Source organism: Mus caroli, unplaced genomic scaffold, assembly GCF_978045245.1.
Source record: "Mus caroli unplaced genomic scaffold, Mus_caroli_1 scaffold_9, whole genome shotgun sequence".
Taxonomy (NCBI): domain Eukaryota; kingdom Metazoa; phylum Chordata; class Mammalia; order Rodentia; family Muridae; genus Mus; species Mus caroli.
Window position 1 is genome coordinate 73,593,985 of NW_028227264.1, and position 20,645 is coordinate 73,614,629.

The 20,645-nt window shown below is 51.8% G+C and overlaps 1 protein-coding gene across 4 annotated transcripts; it reads left to right on the plus strand.

The window, feature by feature from the left end:
• Window positions 1-12: 12 nt before the first annotated feature.
• On the plus strand, window positions 13-17,649 carry Adora2a (adenosine A2a receptor). 4 transcript variants are annotated; one of them, XM_021174945.2, is made up of 3 exons: window positions 13-257; window positions 8,914-9,479; window positions 16,316-17,649. In XM_021174945.2, exons 2-3 carry the CDS (start codon window positions 9,157-9,159, stop codon window positions 17,223-17,225), a joined length of 1,233 nt encoding a protein of 410 aa, XP_021030604.1. In that variant the 5' UTR covers window positions 13-257; window positions 8,914-9,156; the 3' UTR covers window positions 17,226-17,649. The 4 variants fall into 4 exon arrangements, with proteins under 4 accessions (XP_021030604.1, XP_021030603.1, XP_029338848.1 ...); XM_021174944.3 differs by lacking the exon at window positions 13-257 and adding an exon at window positions 302-753; XM_029482988.2 differs by lacking the exon at window positions 13-257 and adding an exon at window positions 8,090-8,169.
• The last annotated feature ends 2,996 nt before the right edge of the window (window positions 17,650-20,645 follow it).

The window sequence follows — 20,645 nt, forward strand, 5'->3', positions numbered from 1 at the left end:
GAGGCGGTCAGGACGCGTGAACCTGAAGCGCCCACGTTGGGGCGAAGGGTGCTTTGCTGCCGGACCCATCACCACCTCGCCCTTCCAGAGACAGTTTCCTCCGGTTCCCGCCTCGAGGCCTCGGTTTCCCCCAGCAGCGGGGCGGGGCGGGAGCAGCGCTGGTTTCGAAGTCGCCTGCAGGGTGCGCCCATGAGCGGCGCGGCCAGAGCTGGAGCCCGAGCGGTCGCTGAGACGGTGGGAGCCAGAGCAAGAGGCAGGTCAGCGGGGGTCCTAGGTCCCGGGGACCCTGGGGGTTTTCGGGTGGGCGTCTTGGCGGTTGTGGCCGTCGGAGGCTGCGGAGCCTGGAGGTCTGAGCGAACCAGGGTCCTCCCGCCCCTCGGAGCGCCCCCCGCTCCCTCCGACCCTTCTTCCTTCCTGCTGTCGGGAGGGGAGTCCGCGGGTGAGGTCCGAGCCTGCCCTGGCCACTTCGGGAGCGGTAGCAGCCCGGGTCCTCGGCGCGGTCACATCTCAAGTGTGGTGCCATCGGGGCGGTCCTCGGCGACCGGAAAGTGCTTAAGGGCAGCTAGGGAGGAAGGGGCTCGAGTAAGGCAGGGTAGTGGGATGCCTTACAGTCGTCTAGACCCGCCGGCGACACGCGCGGCTACAGCCGTCGATTTGTCCCCGCACGGAGGTGACTGAACCTGGAAGCACACAAGTCCCTTTAGGGCGCGTCCCTACCAAAGCTAGGCTGCGGACGTCGAGGCGCGGCCGGAGGTAGGCGGGTCAGATTCTCGGGTTGGGGGTTCAAGCGGGCACCGGCTGCTGCGGTGAAGGCACGGCAAGAGCAGGGGAGTTTGGAACCCGGGGGAGGGGAGCATCCTGTTGACTGTGGTGGCGGGAACTTAGGGCACTGCGGAGAGTCCAGCGGACAACAGGGTGGGTGCCTGGGGGTGCCCAAAGCAGGGGTGGAAATGGCGGGAACGGTAACAACTCTCAAGGGTTTGGCAGAGGATGGGCACTGCCTTTGGAACCTTTAGACTAATCTTGCCCGCCCATGTAATGGGAGGAGCAGGAATTCACAGTGGTCCAGAGAGACAGATGCAGCAGGCAGACAATCGCCAGGACTCCTTCTCCCCAGGACTGGGGCAGGCAGAGCGTGTATTCACCTGATGGCTCAGGAGGGATTTGAATCTCTCTCCTTACCCAACCATAGACTGCACTTTGTCTCCCTGAGATGAGAGCCTGTTCTCTGTCCTTCTACCTGGAACTTTGTGCTGGTTGCCCCGATCTCTGCCTCTACTGCCCGGCTCCCCCTCTACTCCCAGACCCCGTGGGCTTTCAGGAGATTGCTCACAACCAACCAAGGATGCCCTAGGTGCCAGGCCCCTTAAGATGATGATGGAGTGTTTTTTTGGAACAGGGAGTTAGGAAGGCTCTGCCTGTTTGGTTCTGTAGTCGCTGCTCAAAGATCGGTGGGTCCCTGAGTATGGCATCAAGATCTTAAAGCTCAGCCCTTGCATTCTGGGACTTCCCAGGTTCTCTCAAGTTCTAGTGTCTCTTGAGCAACCCCTAGCCAGTGCGCATTCCCTTAGAGGCTGACCATGACTGTTCTGGGCTGGGCTAGCCTTCCTGCTCATGGCTTGAAGTTAGGCTAAGGTCAGCCCACACAAGTAGTATGAGACAAACCGTGGACCAGGCAGAAGAAGCAGTGGGTGATCTCCAGTGTCCTACTGATGGGTCAAAGATTTTTGGTGTCCCAACCTGGAGTTTGATCTTGACCCCTTGATGCACACTAACTAGGTGGCTGAGGGAAGGTCACTGTCCTGGGAAACCATTTTTCCACCTGTAGAGGAATGGTGTTCTTAGTAATGCTAACACACAAGGGTATAGATGGGGAAGGGGAATAAAAATGACAGTTTTTGGTTGGGTGTGGGGCAGGTTCAGGGGAAGAGGTGGTGGCAGTGGTGGCTGGGGTGGGGACAGGTATGCTAGAGGGCAAGTCAGGGGTCTCCTCTGTTCTTAGGCTGGGTAACCCTGGAAGGAGAAGCAGAGATTGCCGCGAACAGAGGGACATGTGGACAAGAGTTGGTTTGGGAGCAAGCATGTGGCTCCCAGGCATCGGGCTCTGCAAAGTCCAGGACCTGTCAGTGAGACCACAGTCCCTGGTGGTTCTTGGTTGTAGCCTGAATTTGAATTCAGCAGCTCTTGCCTCTAACCTGCTGGTTCCTGAGCTACCCCCTCCCCCTTGAAGAAGCTAGAGCTCAATGGCCTTTTGGTGTTACAATCCAACCTGGGGGCCCTGAGTAGTATGTGCATAGGAGAGTGGAGGGCGAGACAGATGGTCAGATAGACAGATGGACACAGGTAGGAAGTTTTGGTAAATGTGATGGTGTAGTTGAAGAGGTGAGGATTTTGCTACAGGCAAGTACTGAACTGGTAAAAGAGAATTTCTCCAACTGCCAGGGAAGAATCTGGGCTGTGGGACACACTGGGGACCGCGGAAGAGTAGATGATCAGGACCTGGGGAACTCAGTGGAGGAAAGTAGTCTGTAGGTGGGAGGGAGCAGAGGTGACACAGAACCTGAGAATAGGACCAGGGTCCACACTGGGACCCCGATAGTAGGAGAAGATCAGAGGTACAGAGAGGAGCCCCTGGAGACTGCTCATGCCCAGAGCAAGGCCCGGACCCTGAGATAAGGAAGAAGGAGCCATGTGGTGCAGAGAGGGAGGTCCCAGCCCTGAGATCCTGCCAGGTGTTAAGCAGGGATGAAATGGGGGAGAGAAGCTGCCTTTAGTCCAGGCCTGGGAAGGCACTCGACACTAGGAAGACAGGGCTTGTGCTGCTTTCCAGGGCTACCTCTAACTTTATGTGACATGTCTCTGTTCAGAGGCTCTAGCTGCAGGAATCTTTGTTTTTGGCCTCACAATGGCCTCTGGGAGCTGGGAGCTAGGTTAGTGGAAGCACTGATGGACAGAGGGATGAACAGTGATAGGGTTCGGGTGGATCATACTCAGACTGGTCCAGTGCAGCCTGCTCTTTCCCTTCAGCCTCTATGGCTGCATCATCACATCTCTGTCCTAAGGACCACAGCAGTGAGCCTGCATCCCTAGTTTCTAGTGTTCAGGCTAGCCTCCTGGGGGGGTTCCACCTAGGGATCCCTTGTTCTCTTCCTAGGAGGTACAGTACCTGTCATCTGCATTTTATGGGAGGCACGGATGTTGAGGCTTTCATGGGATGCTCTTACCATGACCCGTGCACATGGAGAAGCCAAGGCACGGTGCGGGTGATGGGGGAAGACTGGCGTGGACCTTGCATGGATGCCACTTGGGCAGCTCCCACCGCAGGCTACTCTCACAGTACTTCTGTGAGGACTGGATGCAGGGAAGGGCTTTACCTGGAGAACTAGCCTGCAATGGATGAGTGGTACCTGAGGTAGGACTGGGGACCTGTGGTTCTCTCTGGGTACCTAGACAAGTGGGACTGCCAGGGTCCACCCTAGGGCTCTCTGTGGGAGAGAAGAGAGATGTGGCTAGCCAGTGGCCTTTGAGTCTCAAGTCTGGACTCTAGACTAAAGTAGCCTGGCTCCTGGCTGGTGGAGGTAGAGTTATTTAGCAGGGTAAGCTGGTGCCCTGGCCTCCAGCTGCAGAAGGCTGGTTCTCCCTTCCTGCCCACATCCTGTCCCCAGGAACACAACAGCCGCCACATGGTCCCTCCCACCCATGGTCGTTGTGGGAGGGACTTACTGGTCACCTGCTTGTATACTCGGGGGCCCAGCTTTTACCAGGTATTAGAATTTGGGTGCTGTGCAATTCTAGAGGTATCAGAAAGGGAAAAGAGACCCAGACCCCATAGTCAGTCAGTGTGGCATTTAGGCAACCTCAGGAGTGACCCATCTTGTTGACTGATGTGTTAGGGTGGGGTATGGTAGGTTTGGGGGGATTCTTCCTGCAATCTCCAGTTACTGCTGAACCACTATATGGCAGCTCTTTGGGTAGGGGAGGTCCCAGTCCATCCTCTTGTGATTCTTGCTTGGTGTCATTCCCCAAATCAAAGGACAGATGTTGAATCTCCTCGATCTAAACTTTGTCTCTGATTCCAGTAAGAACTCCTGCGTGTTCACTCTTCCGGCCACCACTGCCTTGGTCCTCAACTTTCCCTGCAGGCCCAAAGCTTGTCATGTAGAGCATGCTCTTTATGTTGGCCCCTGTCTTCCCCACTCAAGACTTCATGCTTCTTGCTCATCTTTGCTCCTGTGTGCCAGCAAGTCTAATAACTATCGTTCTTGTTTATGGCGCTTCCTTTTTCAGTTATTAAAATAATCGCTACATAGGCTATACCTCCCTCTCCTGTGGGTTTGATGTTTAGTCTTTTTATTTCATGGCCTTTTGTTTTTTGTTTTGTTTTGCTTTTTGTTTTTGAGGCAGGGTGTCACTATGTAAACCAGACTGGCCACCACCTCTCAGAGACCCACTAACCAGTCTCTGCCTCCAGAGTGCTGGGATAAAAGGTACACACCGCATCTTTGATGGTCTCGGTTTCTTGCCTTCTGAATTCTGGTTTGTGGCTCCTCTGAAGTGGGAGCTGAGGTCCTAGTGTCAGGGCATGGCTTGTAACAGCTTCCCTGCCACCATCCAGGACCCAAGCTCTCTGAATCTCTAAGGTGGCAGCCGTTATTGAAGAATCCTCAGAGTTCTTGTCTTTTGAGACACCTGCAGTAGACCCCAGGACTGAAGGGAGCAACAGGGGCAGCTGATAGCGTTCCCCGTGACACAGACAACTAGGTAGCTGGTGAACATTGTCCCTGTGAGGAAGAGGCAGCCTGGAGTGATGGCACATGCCAGTGGAACTGTCACTTAGTGGGTAGAAATGGGAGGATCAAGAGTTCAAGACTATGCCTGGATACATAGCAAGCTTGAGGCCAGCCTGGGCTAACAGGGACCTGTCACAAAACAAAATGGTAAGGCTGGGATTTTAGAACCCAGGAAGAAACCCACTGCAGCTGCAATGTGTCTGTACTGCCCTGTCCCCTCTGCTTGGCTGGAGCTGGAGCAGTGTGTGCAGGCCTGCCTGTGAGCTCGTAGACACATCTAGCAGGGTCTGGAGCCACCACCTGGGCCTGTGTACACAGAGCTTCAGGTGGCTCAGGAGAGATGTGGGTTGGGATTAAATGATTTTAATTAAAGTGGCTGGTTCAGGATGGGAGCGAATGGAGAGGAAGAGGCAGCAATGCTGAATCTGAATGCTGGGCGGCCGAGCGGCTGTTCCTTCAAGTCTCTCGACTCATGTTCCACAGTATGTGCCTAGAGGTGACCTGGGACAGTGTCTGTGCTCTACCCTGTCCCCAACAGAGACCCATCATAAGGAAATGTATTATTAATATTTAATTTCCCCTCTTGGCTAGCAACAGATGACTCAAGGATTAGTCCGATAGAGCCAACAGAGAGGGATAGGAAATTGCTAGATCCTGGCTCTACACTGGGCCCCAAACCTTCCTGTGACCCTGGAGCAGCGGTTCTCAACCTTCCTAATGCTGCGACCCTTTAATACAGTTCCTCATGTGGGAGTAACCTCCCCCCTACACCCCAACCATAAAATGATTTCCGTTGCTACTTCATAACTAATTTTGTTCCTGTCATGAATCACAGTGTAAATATTTTGGGAGATAGAGGTTTTCCAAAAGAGACCCACAGGTTAAGAACTAGTGCTCCAGGAGCTTCACAAGGAGGAAGGTCTCCCGCAGCATCCCTTGACATTCCCTAGGGGCTAAGCCACCCTTTAACATTCCCGGTAAAGCCAAGAGTCCTTTCACCTGTTTGGGTTCTGGCTCCTCATCTAAAAGATTGAGTTCACCAGGCAATCAGGGACATAGCTTTCAGCCACTTTCCAAAATGCCATGAGCATGCATGAGTTCCTCAATGGGGCCCAGTGTAGTCTTGGTATTCAGATCGACAGCCACCTGGAGAACAACGGGGCTTAGTGGTTCAGCCGCAGCTAGCATCTCTTGGCCCTGAGTGCTGCTCAGTCTTGTCAGTGAAACCTTAGTAGGCTTGGATTGTCCCAGTGGGAACGTTCATACTACAAAGAAAAGCTACAAGTCAAGGTGCCCTGGCCCTGAGCTATTTAGCTGTGTGCCTACAGCTAGACAGCCTCAGCCTTCTGCCTACAGGGCTCCTCCCTCCTGTCTGTCCTGAGAATGTCTCAGAGCTCTACTGATCTGCTGGACTTGGGGCTGGGGAAGGCACAAAGGAAAAGAAGACTTGAGTTTGGCAGCTGCCCAGGTGGCCCCAGGATCAGAGGAGCTTTCCCCTGGGATGCGAAGCAATAACTAAGGGCCTGCAGGAATGTTGAAGGAAGGGCAGAGGAAAGGGCCCTGGGACAGAAACCTCTAGCGTGTCTCAGCCAATGCAAGGCAGCCTGGCAGGAGGGCCAGCTGTGTTGAGACTGGAGAACAGCAGAACAGCCTCAGCGCAGTCAGGAAGAGTACTGGGGTCCAGAAGTATCCAACATGGGCCCAGCACGGAACACGAGAAGCCTTGAGAACTGGCAATACTCAGGCAGGTACCAGAGCGGCTGGGAGAGCTTCAGGAAAAAAAAATAGGCCTGGGTTAGGCCCCTGCATAGCTGGTGTCCTGGTGGCTATGGAGTCAGTGGTGTTACTTGGGGAAAAATACCGGTGGTGTGACCAGAAGCAACAGCAGGGCTTTAGGCTCAGGGATGGAGCCATCTTACCTCGACAGAAATGTTTATGCTCCACTGTGTTCCACTGGGGACACTGAGGATGGAAGAATGTTAAGGCCTGGGCCAGCCTTTTAGCATGGGCTGGTCTGATTGCAGACGGCTTCAGTGCCCTCTAGTGAAGATTCCACTAGAGAAGCCCCAAGCGATATAGGTGGTTATCCTTTGTCCCGAGGAGACGCCAGTCGGGAGAGTCGGGATTCAGGGGCTCACTGGGACTGATGGGGCCTGAATGGACAGTGAGCCCGCTGCTGCTTCAAATTCTGACAGCTAGAACAGGAGCTATTTTAGTCACGGACCTGTTGTGGCCAGATGGACCCCTGATGAATGCTGCTGTAAACACAGAGGGACATGGTATGTACCTGGAGGTGGCACCCATACCAGATCTGGCCGTTCTGTTCAGAATGCGCGTTATAAACAGCTCGTTGGCAAGTAGCTTGTGCAAAGCTGGGACTCACAAGGTCTTAGCCATAGGTGTCTCTGCCTGACCTTAGGAGCAATGGCATCACTTAGGGACAGTAATTCCGTCAGTTGCTGCAGACTTTGTCTTCTCCTTCCAAACCTTCAGTCAGCCTCGTAGATGACAAAGGACAAGCTGCAGCTGTTAGCCATGCTGTCTCTAGACTGAAGCACTGGCAACATCGCAGAAGCAAACATGTGGTTCATTTCTTTTAGCCCTCCATTTTACCTCTCGGCCAATTTCAGGTGGAGAAGACCCCTCTCCCCAGTCCTCCTGTTCCACTCATCCATCCTCTCCTTGAGGAGAGAAGAAGGAAAGATGTGTCTACTTGCAGGGGTCTGAAAATTAGCCTCTAGCTTCTTGTTCCTAGCAGGCAAACCTAAGGTTCCATGCAGGTCAAGTACTAAAAAGGATGGACTGGAGGACGGGGATAGAGGTGTTGTGGGATCCTTTGGTTCTTGCCTGGGGAATAACAGGCTATTGGGAGAGTCCTGCTGACATTGAAGTTTTGCAAGCTCAAGGAGCATACCTTGGGGAGTTTGGGCTCAGCTGGGGCCCTGCTTCGAAGAGAGCAAGACTTCCCCTTTCCAGGGGTCTCAGCTCTTCCTGTGAGCTGACACTGTGACTCTAGGGTAGCCTTTCCAAATCTGCAGATAAGCGCTGAAATGAGCCCTCGGTATCTTCTGGGACCCGAAGGTGTTACAATCTGACTGGAAAAACAGAGGCCCGGGAACGAAAAGCATTCTTGCCCATGGTTCTCCAATGAGTCCTTACTGAGCACCTGTTTTTCTAAGCTGCATTCCCTGCCTCAGTTAGGTAGGCAGAGGGACAGGAGAGGCGAGGTGTGGGAGGAAAGCGGGAGGCGGATCCCTCAGAGAAGGGAAGCAATCACAGCGCCTGCCCTGCCTGGCTGTGCAGCCTGCTGGCAGGACCTCTCTTGCTCTCGGAGCAGTGGGCTTGGCTTGGACCCTGCTCTTGCTGCCTACAAGGAAGGGTAAGGATGCATACTTGTTGAAACTGGAGGATAGGATGGGAAGGCTCCCAGATCTCTCCAGAAAGGAGCTCTAGGGAGTGTCTGAGGTGACGTTAGGGGCAGGGGTGTCTCTCAGGTAGGGATGGTAGTATCCTGAAGGGATGGAGCAAAATAAACTGGGCTTGGAGGATGGCTCAATGCGAGAAGGCAGGGGGCAGGTGGGATGGGGAAAGGCCAGTGAGGAGAGAACCTTCCTGGAGGGAGGGTCTTACGGGACTGGTAGCAGTGTAGCGGCCCACGGGACTGGCCAGGCAGCCACAGGAAGTTTGCAAAGGTACATAAGGGATGTCAACATAACATCAACTTGCCTTGACTTTAACTTGTTCCCATAGATTAAAACAAAGTAAAACCAACAACAAAATCCTCAGGCGCTAATACTAGCTGGGAGAATGAGTAACTATAGTTCCTGGGGTGAGAACGATGTATCTTTGGTAATGGGGACAGGTCAGCAGGAAATCCTGGTTGTGTCTGTATTCTCTCCTGTGTCTGCCCTGAAGAGACTGGGGAAGGAATGGTCCCTGAGAAGGGTTGGGTGAAGATCTTGATGAGACTTCTTTGGAACCAGTGAGCTCCTTGGGCCTGTGTCCTGACTGACAGATCGGGCAAGATGGGAGTCATTCTCAGACAGACGCCTGGCCCACAACGGACACAAAATCTGAAGTGGCCAGGGTGGTTCAGCTCTTCACCGGGACTCTCTCTTTACAGGTATCTCGGAACCCCGAAGCTGAGTGGAGCCAGGCCCGACCCCCTGTAGAAGTCATGGTTTCGGGAGATGCAGAATCATCCGTGAGAAAGCCTTTGGGAAGCTCTCCCTGGGAACGCTCGCGGCTCTTGTGAGGAAAGGGCTGCGGGGTTTGAGTGGGTAGACGGCTGGGCTGCAGCTATGGACCGAGAGCTGGCCCAGGCCCGCATCCTTGCTGAGCCTGCCCAAGTGTGGCTTCTCCCGCCATGGGCTCCTCGGTGTACATCATGGTGGAGCTGGCCATTGCTGTGCTGGCCATCCTGGGTAACGTGCTTGTGTGCTGGGCCGTGTGGATCAACAGCAACCTGCAGAACGTCACCAACTTCTTCGTGGTATCGCTGGCGGCGGCTGACATCGCGGTGGGCGTGCTCGCCATCCCATTCGCCATCACCATCAGCACTGGCTTCTGTGCCGCCTGCCATGGCTGCCTCTTCTTCGCCTGCTTTGTCCTGGTCCTCACGCAGAGTTCCATCTTCAGCCTCTTGGCTATTGCCATCGACAGATACATCGCCATCCGAATTCCACTCCGGTGAGCCAGGGGTTACATCTGTGCATAAGGCTTGATCTGTGGGCACAAAGGGCAGGGCTCTGGGACTCCCATCTGAGGCTTTACAGAGCTGGAGGTGGCCATGCCTGTCTGGCTTATCCGAGAGTACTCCCCAGGTCACATGTCGAGGCTGTCTGTAGGCAGCCGTGTATGGAAAAGCGTAGCCTGGTTCTGATACGGCATGTTGCCACTGTGTGAGCTATTCTCATACATCTGCCTGTGTATGCTCTGAGGTGGGTGGGGAGCCACGGGGAACCACAGGGAACCACAGAACCTCAACTAGGAACCCGCCTCTGCCACCACCAGCCTTTTCCCAGTGTGTACCTTAGGAGGGTGACCCAGAGAGGGGAAGTGACTTGGCCAAATGCCACACAGTGAGTCATTTGGACTTCTATGCAAATTATATTCCTCCTAGGTCTGAGAGGACTCTGCCTGTATTAGGGGCTGGCTACACAGAGGGTTTTTTTTGGTGTTTGTGTGTGTGTGTATGTGTGTGTGTGTGCATGTGTGTGACTTTTCTGTGAAGTGACTTATGTGTGAAGAAGTTCTTCCTGGAGGCCTCTTCTCAGCCACCCTATAGATAACCCAGGCAGTATACTGCTCTCCCAGGGGTTCCTCCTCTGTGTCTTCCTACTGGAGCCAGGTCCTGTGGCCGGGGTGGCTGCAGCCCTTGAGGAAAGCTTCCATAATGGGGGATTGGAATGCGTAGTCTCCTTAGCGAGTTTTTTCTGCTCAAGCAGTGAGGAAGCATAAGCAACTTGACTATGGGCTGAGGGCATCCAGCAATAAGAAGGACCAGCCTCAGCGAGCCGTGAAAATTCGGGTTCAGTTGCAAGAGAGCCTTTAGAGGTCATTTCCTTCCTGCCGCCTTCTGGATAGAAAAAGGAGGCTCTGAGAAGGGGGCTAGCTCTATCACAGCCATCGGAGGAGTCGGTAGGAGAGTGGGGGAGAAACGTAGCCCACCGCCACTGTGACATCACTTTGAAGAGTGGTCTGCCTGGAGTGGCTCAGTGCCCGGCAAGGAATGTCACAAAGCTGTTGTTATAATCTGAGCCCTAAGGAAGAAGCAAGCGCCCACGCTGGGCTGGTCAAGGGGATGGAGGCTATGCCTTGCGTTGCCTTAAAGACTTGGTCAAAGGCACCTTCAGCCAGGCATGGTAGCAAGCACAGCACATGTTTTTGTCCTTGAACTTGGCAAAAGCTAAACCCTGAGAATGGTGAGTTCCAGACTAGCCAGGAGTCTGCACTAAGACCTCTGGTTCAAGGAAAAGAAAAATAATCAAAGAAAATAATAAACAAAGTGGGGGTGGAGGGAGGATTTGGGCCAGCTCTAAGAAGTGACAGAGTTAAAGGTCGCAAGTGGGGACAGCCTGTCCTATTGCTTCTGAAGTAGACCAAGGTCTAGGATCCTGTAGGGGACAATTAGAACACAGAGGCCTACGGGGATTCTGTGTGTGAGTCCTCGTGGGTCAATAGCATCTACCCCGGGAGACAGGCTCAGTCTATGTAGTAGTGGGTCACCAAGGGGAAGCAGTGACTTAAAATTCCCCATCTTCTAACTCCACGCAGCAATGTATCAGGAGAGATCAGAATAACTGTTTTCCATTTAAAGGTTTCAGCTTGCTTTTCTCTCCTCTGCCTCTCCTCGTCTCTGTCTTCTCAGAATCAAGAGACCGAATCCCTGAAATAGGAATGAGTCGTGTGGCTATAGAAAGCTAGCAGCCCTGTGCTGGGCCTGTTTTCTCACGGGTAACAAGGGGGCAAGTTTCTGTGCTGTTCTTCACAAAGGTCTGCAGGTTCACTAATCGGGAAGGAATGATGAGGCGGGGCAGGGTCACGGGAAAGGATTCCGCTCTTTCATGAGCTGGAGGCTTGGAGCCAACAGCCTATCCCTATAGTAGTTGCATCCTCGAACCTCTTGACCTCAGTTCCACTTGGAGCTTGAGCCATTTGAGCTCTGAATGGGCCCTTGGGAAGCACTGGCTGGTCTCGGCAAGGAGCTGATAGGTCTGAAGATGCCCACCAAGGATGCTCAGCTTGCCTTCCGGGCAGTTTTACAGCTGCCATGGCCTGTTAGTACAGGATGTCCTTTGATCATCCCGGTCCAGCATTTCAGCCAGAGCAGATGTCATGACCCCTGAGGGAGACCAGAGCCAGAAAAGGACATCTGTGACTCCCAGTCTGGATGGACTTTGGATCCCTTCACTCTTCCTGACCATTGAGCTCCTACACTCTCCTGCCTCTTGAAGTTTCAGGCATGATGGGGAGATGAAGAACACCAGGGGACCAGGCATGAGGGGGACCTGGAGGGTATCAGGAGACTGGGCATGAGGGGGATCTGGATGGGCTAGGGGTTCAGGGGACCAGACATAAGGGGAATCTGGAAGGGATCAGAGGACCAGGCATGAGGGGGACCTGGAGGTGCTTTCTAGCCTGGACTCACTTTTCTCCCTTCACAGCTAGGGAGTCAGTCTTTTCTAAGGTCACAGGCTCAGTCTTTGATGAAAGCGTAGTCCCAGGCTGGCACTGTGTACCGGGAATTCTTTCACTGTTGTTGTAAAGAATTTTCAGCTTCAGGATAATCTGTCCCCTCCTTCCTGAGCATAGGCACCCTATTAAATTAAGGCAGACCCTCGTGAATAGTAAAGAAAACCAGGTCAAAGGCAAAGATGCCACCCTATATCTGCAAGGGATGAAAAGCCTGGGGAAAGAGACCAGGCTTCCTTTCCTGGGGAGTCTTTCACACCGCCATCTCTAAGTCTCACACTGGCCTGTGGTGCTCCCATTTGTAAGTAACAGGCCAAAGTACACAAAGGCAACTGGTTGGTGCAAGACCTAAAGTCCTATAAAATACATTTTTTTCCAATTCCCCAAAGGGCAGGAGGGCCAAGCATATGCATGCTTATGTAGCATGCTGGAGGTCTTGAGCTATATCCCCAGTACCACAAAATGCAAAGAAAGTAAAACAAAAAAGCTTTCCAAGTTAGCCATAAGCCCCTACTGGACTACAGACATGGCTAACCTATGTGAAGCCCTGGACTGCATTCTTCCCTCCACAATGATGCTGGTGAGGATGCAGTGTGCCCTGGAAGGAGTTTTGCCTTATGGGTGCTGCAGGATTTGAATGGTCGTGAGAGTGTAAAGGGGCTGGGGGTGGGGGACAGGTCTCAGGCGAGTCCCTGGTAAATGTCCCAAAGAAGGAGTGGGTGAGCTTGTGAGTATGGCCTCTCCTCTGGGCCAAAGAGAGGTAGCCTGGCTCCTGAGTGCCAGGTATGGTGTGAGGCTGAATTAGGTTGGTCTCTGCCTATGGAACGAGGTTGAATTTCTCCTTTGGAATTAAAGATGCTCTTCGATTCTTAGGTCATTGGCTCTGTAAGATGGCTTAGAAAGTCCTGCCTTCTCTTCCGTGTTACAAATAGACATGAAAACTCCACCTGGAGTTGTGGTTATGTTCTAGAGCCATAGGGTGAGGCCCCAGTAGGGTTAATCAGGGAAAAGCAGTCTCTACAGGCTGGGGGATATAGGGATGTAGAGGCCACTTGAAAACAGGCACTGCTGGAGACTCTGTCAGCCACATCCTGTATCTCTGAAGCTCCCTGGAATGGTCCTATGCCATGCCAGGCAGCCTGAGTATCCTTCTAGCTACACTGAGTGTATTTTTTCAGAAGGCCAGGATGAGACTGAGTTAGTCAGAAATACAAGCCAGCCTGTGCCCTGGAGATACCTCTAGTTTGTTTGTGATTCCATTTGAGCCCCGATGCTGTCCTAGACCTCAGGCTCCTGTTCTATGACCTTGATTTCCTGATTTTCCTGCCTCTGCTTCCAAGTGCTGGAAATAATGAGCATGTGGTCCTATTTGGGGTGTGTGTGTGTGTGTGTGTGTGTGTGTGTGAGAGAGAGAGAGAGAGAGAGAGAGAGAGAGAGAGCAATCACAAATGTGTTTACATAATACTTGCATGTGCTCAAACATTGTCTCCAAGCCCCTCAGTACTTGGCCAACACAGGAAAGTACATCTAACATATTGGGTTCTGTCCCCATAAGGGACTTTCTTTCCAGAGTGCCGTGGAAGACTTCCCCTTGTGGGTTCTCTGTAAAAGTAAGTTGGACAAACCTGGGATTTCCATGGTGTAGTCTCAGAAGCTGTCAGACCTGGGCTGTTGTCTCCAACAACAACTTATTAACTCAAACTTACTTAGTTGGAGCCTTTCTCCAAGATTACCATCTTTCTAACTACCAGGAACAGAAAGCCTGTTCCAAAAACAGTTTGAAAGTTACCAGGATGGGAGACCCTACATCATCCCCAGAGGTACATCAATATCCCAAGAAGTTCATTTCTCTGACCAGCAACTGAATAGCTCTGATCTACCCTGAGCCACAGGGTGACTGCCTGGGGTTTCCAGCCACTAAATTCAGCATCGCGCCCTTAGAATTCTTAGTTTCATTTCATAAATAAGGAAATTGAGGCCCAGAGAGGTGAAGTGACGTAGCATTCCTTGTTTACAGGAATGTACCAGAACTAGGACCCAGGAAGGGTACGCTTGTCCCAGAAAAGATGTGACCACAAACGTAGCTTCCCCTCCCATGAGGATCATGTAAAAGCACTATTGAGGGGTGCCTGGCTCAAAGTAAGTATGTAAGTATTAGGTGGTGTGGGGACCCCAGGACTTCACTTTTGAGCTTCTGGGCAAGCAGACATGCAGGGCTTGTTTTCTGGTGCTTGGTAGATATAGGAAATCTGAGATCCTCCTGCAGAGACACTGTTGCAGGTGACCAAGGCCCTGCCCTGTGGGACCCACGAAGCTCCTGAGAAAATGTGTGACATTTACTGTTGAGATTCTGAACTGACCAGGCTGGAGTTGTAGCTCAGTGGCAATAAGCTTGCCTGTCATATATAAGGCCCTGGATTTGATCTCCAGACCCATCAGGAAGAGACTGTGACAGATCTTGACGAATTCACTTGGGCTTGAGTTGCCCCTGGGTCTTGGAATATTCACAGCAAGTCCCTGCCTCCCCTTGCGTCTCAGTTTCAGTTTCTCCAACTCTAAAACAGAAGGACAGATTAGATAAATGGTTAGAAAGTACAAGTGGTTTATTTATTTGTTTTAACCTCTTTATTTCTTTCTTAATTGACAACATTTAAAATGGAAGTTTTTTTTTTTTTCCCCAAACAAACAAACAAAACCCTCCAGCCCACTTTGAGCCCTATTCACACTGGGTACACAGTTTCTTTCTTTCTTTCTTTCTTTCTTTCTTTCTTTCTTTCTTTCTTTCTTTCTTTTTCTTTTCTTTTCTTTTCTTTTCTTTTCTTTTCTTTTCTTTTCTTTTCTTTTTTTTTTTGTTTGTTTTTTTGAGACAGGGTTTCTCTGTGTAGCCCTGCCTGTCCTAGAACTCACTCTGTAGACCAGGCTGGCCTGGAACTCAGAAATTCACCTGTCTCTGCCTCCCAAGTGCTGGGATTAAAGGCATGCGCCACCACGCCCAGCTTCTTTCTCTCACTCTCTCTCTCTCTCTCTCTCTCTCTCTCTTCCTTCCTTCCTTCCTTCCTGTCTGTCTTTCCATCCTTATTCTCTCCATCCTTCTTTCTTTTATGATGAAGCTTCTACTTAGAGCCTCATGAATGCGAGGGAAGTTATTTAACGCCGGGCATACATGGTACATTGAGATAAACACATTCCAGCCTTCCTCTCACATGTGCTAACAGTGGGTACCTGAGGCTGCCACCCATAGGTCATAGCCTCTCTGTTGCTGCTTTGAGTCTGGAACCAAAAAGTATATGTTTACCTTGATACCTATCATATGCCCTTGTCCCCCAGCTGACAACATAGAGGTAAGTGCAGGGAACTCCTACTCCATGTGGGCTCCTAGCCTTGGAGGGGGGCAAACAACTCCTCCAAGATGTGTAGCCTGAACTTGAAGATCCAAAGCTGCTTCTACTGGGAAGGTAGTCTCATGTTGCCAGAATCAAAACCATTAAACAGCAGCTCAGCCCTCTGATGCGACCAAAGCTCCCTTTTCAAGTCAAGAAGACTTAAACAAAACAAAACATTCTTTTACCAAAATGATGATGGATTTCCAGTGGGAGCTACTTTCTAGCTGACAAACCAAGGTCCCCTCCCCATAACCGGGAATTGGCAATCAGCACAAGGCCATTTCCATCTGGCCCTCAAGCAGATTACTCTCTTCTTTCCCACCTCATTCAGTACCTCTTGATTATTAAGATTGCCAGGAAAATGTCAATACATAATTGTCTTACTTCTGCCCAGAGGATTGTGGGTAGGTTCTGAGGGGATGTGATATTTCATTAGATTTGGGACTTCCACTCCTCCTCCATACCCTGGGCAGCCTCTTCTGGAGGACCATAGAAAAAAGGCATGGAGTGTAAGTGGCTCAGGCCATCTACAGGTCTTATCTGGCTGGTTCCATTCCCAGAACTCTGGATTTGCCCTGCTCTAAGGGAAAGCATGCTCTAATAGGATGAACTAACCATCATGGAGACCATGTCCCCCCTAAGGCCATCTATTTGTCTTGAACCAAACTTAACTTGAGTCTCAAGACTATACCTGAGACTAATAATAACCCCTGAGCATTTGTGTGATGGGTTTGCATGTCCTGGATGTCTACTTCCTGTTACCTCCCTGCAGCCACGAGACAGACAGAGCTCAGTACCTCACTTAGAAGACTCTGCTACTGAGGCTAGAGGGAGGAAGTAGCCAAGACCGTAAAGCCAACACACAGGGACCATCTGGGCTACTGTGGGCTTCTTGGACCTCCTAGACCCTGGTTCATTGGGTCTCTAATGCCAGTCCTTTCTCCCCAGGTACAATGGCTTGGTGACGGGTATGAGGGCGAAGGGCATCATTGCGATTTGCTGGGTGCTGTCATTCGCCATCGGCCTGACCCCCATGCTGGGCTGGAACAACTGCAGTCAGAAAGATGAGAACTCCACAAAGACCTGCGGCGAGGGCCGGGTGACCTGTCTGTTTGAGGACGTGGTACCCATGAATTACATGGTTTACTACAACTTCTTCGCTTTTGTGTTGCTCCCCCTCCTGCTCATGCTGGCCATCTACCTAAGGATTTTTCTGGCAGCCCGGAGACAGCTGAAGCAGATGGAGAGCCAACCCCTACCAGGGGAGCGGACTCGCTCCACGCTGCAGAAGGAAGTCCACGCCGCCAAGTCCCTGGCCATCATCGTGGGGCTCTTTGCCCTCTGCTGGTTGCCCCTGCATATCATCAACTGCTTCACTTTCTTCTGCTCCACGTGCCAGCACGCCCCTCCTTGGCTCATGTACCTGGCCATCATCCTCTCCCACAGCAATTCCGTTGTCAACCCCTTCATCTACGCCTACAGGATCCGGGAGTTCCGCCAGACCTTCCGGAAGATCATCCGAACCCACGTCCTGAGGCGGCAGGAACCCTTCAGGGCAGGGGGTTCCAGTGCCTGGGCCTTGGCGGCTCACAGCACTGAGGGCGAGCAGGTCAGCCTCCGCCTCAATGGCCACCCCCTGGGAGTATGGGCCAATGGGAGTGCTCCCCACTCTGGACGCCGGCCCAATGGCTACACCCTGGGGCTGGGGGGTGGAGGGAGCACCCAAGGGTCTCCTGGGGATGTAGAGCTTCTTACCCAGGAGCACCAGGAAGGCCAAGAGCACCCTGGCCTAGGGGATCATCTGGCCCAGGGTAGGGTAGGAACAGCCTCATGGTCTTCAGAGTTTGCCCCTTCCTGAGGGAAAGACATTTTAATATTTTTGGGTTGGCTGGACCAATCTCACTAAGGGAAGAGAAGAAACGCCTACGCCAGGATACCCACTGGGTGCCCAGCTCCCACTCTGCGGGAGCATCAAGCTGGAGCAGCATGAAGCCCAGTAAGAAAGGCCTGGGGCGGAGGAGGCGATGCTTCGGTCTTTAGGGCCCAGAGTTAGGTCAGGGCTACAGCAGCATCTTCGAAGGCAGGGCCCAGTTCCCCTGCTCCAGAAGCGTCCACAAGAGCTGCCTTGCCTTGTAGAGCAGCTGTGGCTTAGAGGCCTGGCCTGATGCTGGGGTTTGGCTGCTTTAGGCCTCCTGCTAATACACTACTCTCCCCAGTCTAGGGCTCAGGGAGCTGCTGACCTAGAAGTAGCACTTGGCTATTTTTTTTTTTCAAGAAGATAACAATGTGAGGAAACCCTTTCTATTTTATTGACTTCCCCTCCCTGGCTGCTGGGTCTGTGGTCGATCCTGCTGTGACTCCCCCCTCCACACCCCACCCACCAAAGAATTGCAGACAGCCCTCTCGGGTTAGCCCAAGCTGCCATGCACTCAGTCACAGGGCTATCTCCCGCTAACAAAGCTGGGCTGGAAAACAGAAACTATGAAAGGCAGGGTGCCAGAGTGTGGGCTCACGTCTCAGGATTGGGTTTAGAGACGTCAAGCCATGGACCTGAGCTGGATAGTTCAGAGCTGCCCTGTCGGAGGCCCTGCCTACTGCCTTTCCTTCGGAGGTGGGGTGGGGTGAGGGTGGGGCTTGTTTGTTTGTTTGTGGATTTTTTTTCCCTGAGATAAAATAAAATGAGCCACACTGTGTTTTAAATTTGCCTGCTAAGAATGATGTGTGAGTTCTTTCCACCATTCTATTGCTAGGTCTGATGTGCACATAATGAGTTCAGGCTGATTGTATGTATATGTACAGACAGACGAGTCTGATCTGCAGATTGACAATCCCAGGGGCTTTCTAAAGACTCCTATTCTGGCCGCACCAGAATCCAGATGCCTATATGTTGGGCTGAGTGGGTTGGCATGGGGTGGCACACTTACATTTCCCGTGGGACCTCGTCATTCCTCACAGGCGTCGCAGAAGGTGGGGGATCAAATTAATTAAAATCACACCTCCAGGGTTAACGATCCCCTCCTGTCCTAAGAACTGAAAGTGAGATGACCTAGGGCCCCCTTCCCTTGTTCCCTTTCACATGTGCTACAAGGAAGACCTGTCTGTAAGTCCTTCCACAGCTGTGTCCTCAGTCCTTCCTCCTGTTCCACTCCTTAGCCAAGAGGCTACAAAGGTCCCAGAAACAGATCTGGGCTGAGGCCAAGCCGCCTTCCCTTCCTTCCACCAAAGAAACCTATGAGATGCCGTCCCTTGCTCCAGTCTTGGTTTCTGGGCCTCCATCGAAGGAGACACTGCTATCTCACTGTGATAGATAAAGGTGACAGCTTGGGATGGGCAAGGAGCCATGGTGGGTTCTGACAGGGCCTCAGAGGGCAGTGTGGTATTTCTTGGGCTGTGATTCAGGCAAGGGGTGTTGGAGCTTAGGAGCCTTGCTTTGCATGTGATTCGCAAGCTCACTGAGGCTAAGTTATTGCCCTGGGTTACACAGCTAAGCAAGTGGAAAGAGATGAATCTACAATTCCAGGCCTTCACGCTTTTTAAAATCAATCGGCAGTGGACTCTCTCGACCAAGCCAAATTGTGTGAAATAATGTTTGTACCTTCAACTTAAGAAACCTCAAGTTATTTCAAGTGGCGCATGCCTTTAATCCCAGTACTCAGGAGGCAGAGGCAGGCAGATCTCTGAGTTCAAGGTCAACCTGGTCTACAGAGTGAGTTCCAGGACAGCCAGGGCTACACAGAGAAACCCTGTCTTGAAGAAAGAAGGAAAGAAGGGAGGGAGGGAGGGAAGGAAGGAAAAATAGATTACTTGGTTATCTGACACTTCCATTACACTCTTTACGCATTCCTGTTACACAGAGGCAGATACTTATGCAAGTTGCTGTAGTCCTCTTTGACCGCGCCATCACTCAGAGGTCCTTTTAGCTGACTTCAGAGAAAAACCGTCTAGGACCTTTCCAGCTATGATACTAATCCCTTCAGTCAGCTGAGGCTGAGCCCAGGCTTCCTCGAGTCTCCAGGATTCAATGTCCCATACCCACATGTACCCCATATAGGCTGCACCGTCAGTGGAGAACTTCAGTGCAAGGACACATGTCTAGATGCAAATAAATGCATGTCGTTCCTCCAGCCATAAGACTGAAAGTGTGCACCCATGGACATTACGAGTGGGCACGGTGAGGAAACTGCTGACGTGACCATGACGGAGCAGAGAGAAAAAGCAGAGTGGGTGTGGCCAGCAGGATAAACTTGATTAGGAAATATAAACCAAGTGGCTTCTGTATCAAATAAGAATGACAGAGACTTACCCATCATCTGGACAGCCAGCCTGGGAGCCTCCATGGTGACATCAGTGGCTTTGCTGGGGGCAGAGGTCATCTGTCTCTGGCTGCCAGCAACACAGGAAAGTATCGATCCTCGGCTGCCAGCCAGGACAGGTCTGAGAGATTGTCCCGTGGAGGAGGGACTTGAACCGGCTACTTTAATGAGGCAGAGTAGAGCAGTTAACCCAGTGTTATGGCAAGGCATTAAATGGTTCGTTGCCCGGTGTAGTGAGGTCTAGGAGGAGACCATTGCTGCCTATCTGCTTTGGAGAGAGCCTCAACGGCTGCCACCAGAGGCTGGCATTTTTGTCTATCAGGAGAGGCCTTTTTCATTAAACACATTAAATACCGCCTCCAGATCTCCCTGAGGGTTTGAGGACCAGGGATTAATCTATTACGGATACCTGATTTGAAACAGACTAATTGATTTTAGGTACTGCCTCAGGCTTAACTCTGACAACATACTCAGAAGGCTTACTGTCCCTGTAAGTCACCGGTCCTCAACCTTCCCAATGCTGAGACCCTTTAATGCAGCTCCTCAGGTTGTGGTGACCACCCCCACCCCCTAACCATACAATTAATTTTGTTGCTGCATCATAACTGTAATTCTGCTACTGTCATGAATGGGAATGTAAGTGTTTCTGGAGATAGAGGGTTGACTGATGTGTTGTGAGCCGCAGGTTGAAAATGCTGCTGTGGATGAATTACTTTTGTCTCAAGCATGACTAAGAACACATGGCACGAGCATAGTTCTGAGCGCATGAAGGAGTTCAATCATTTACCAGGTGACTGACCACTAACTCGCATGCCCCAAGAATGATCTCTAACCCTTCACAACAAGCCAGTAGCTTGGATAGGATTAGGATCTTGTCGTTTTATCCCTGTGAAGTTTGAGCCTTCATGAAAAACCTGAACGGAAGATCCTTGAGCATCATTAAAATTAAATTTTAAGCCATGCAT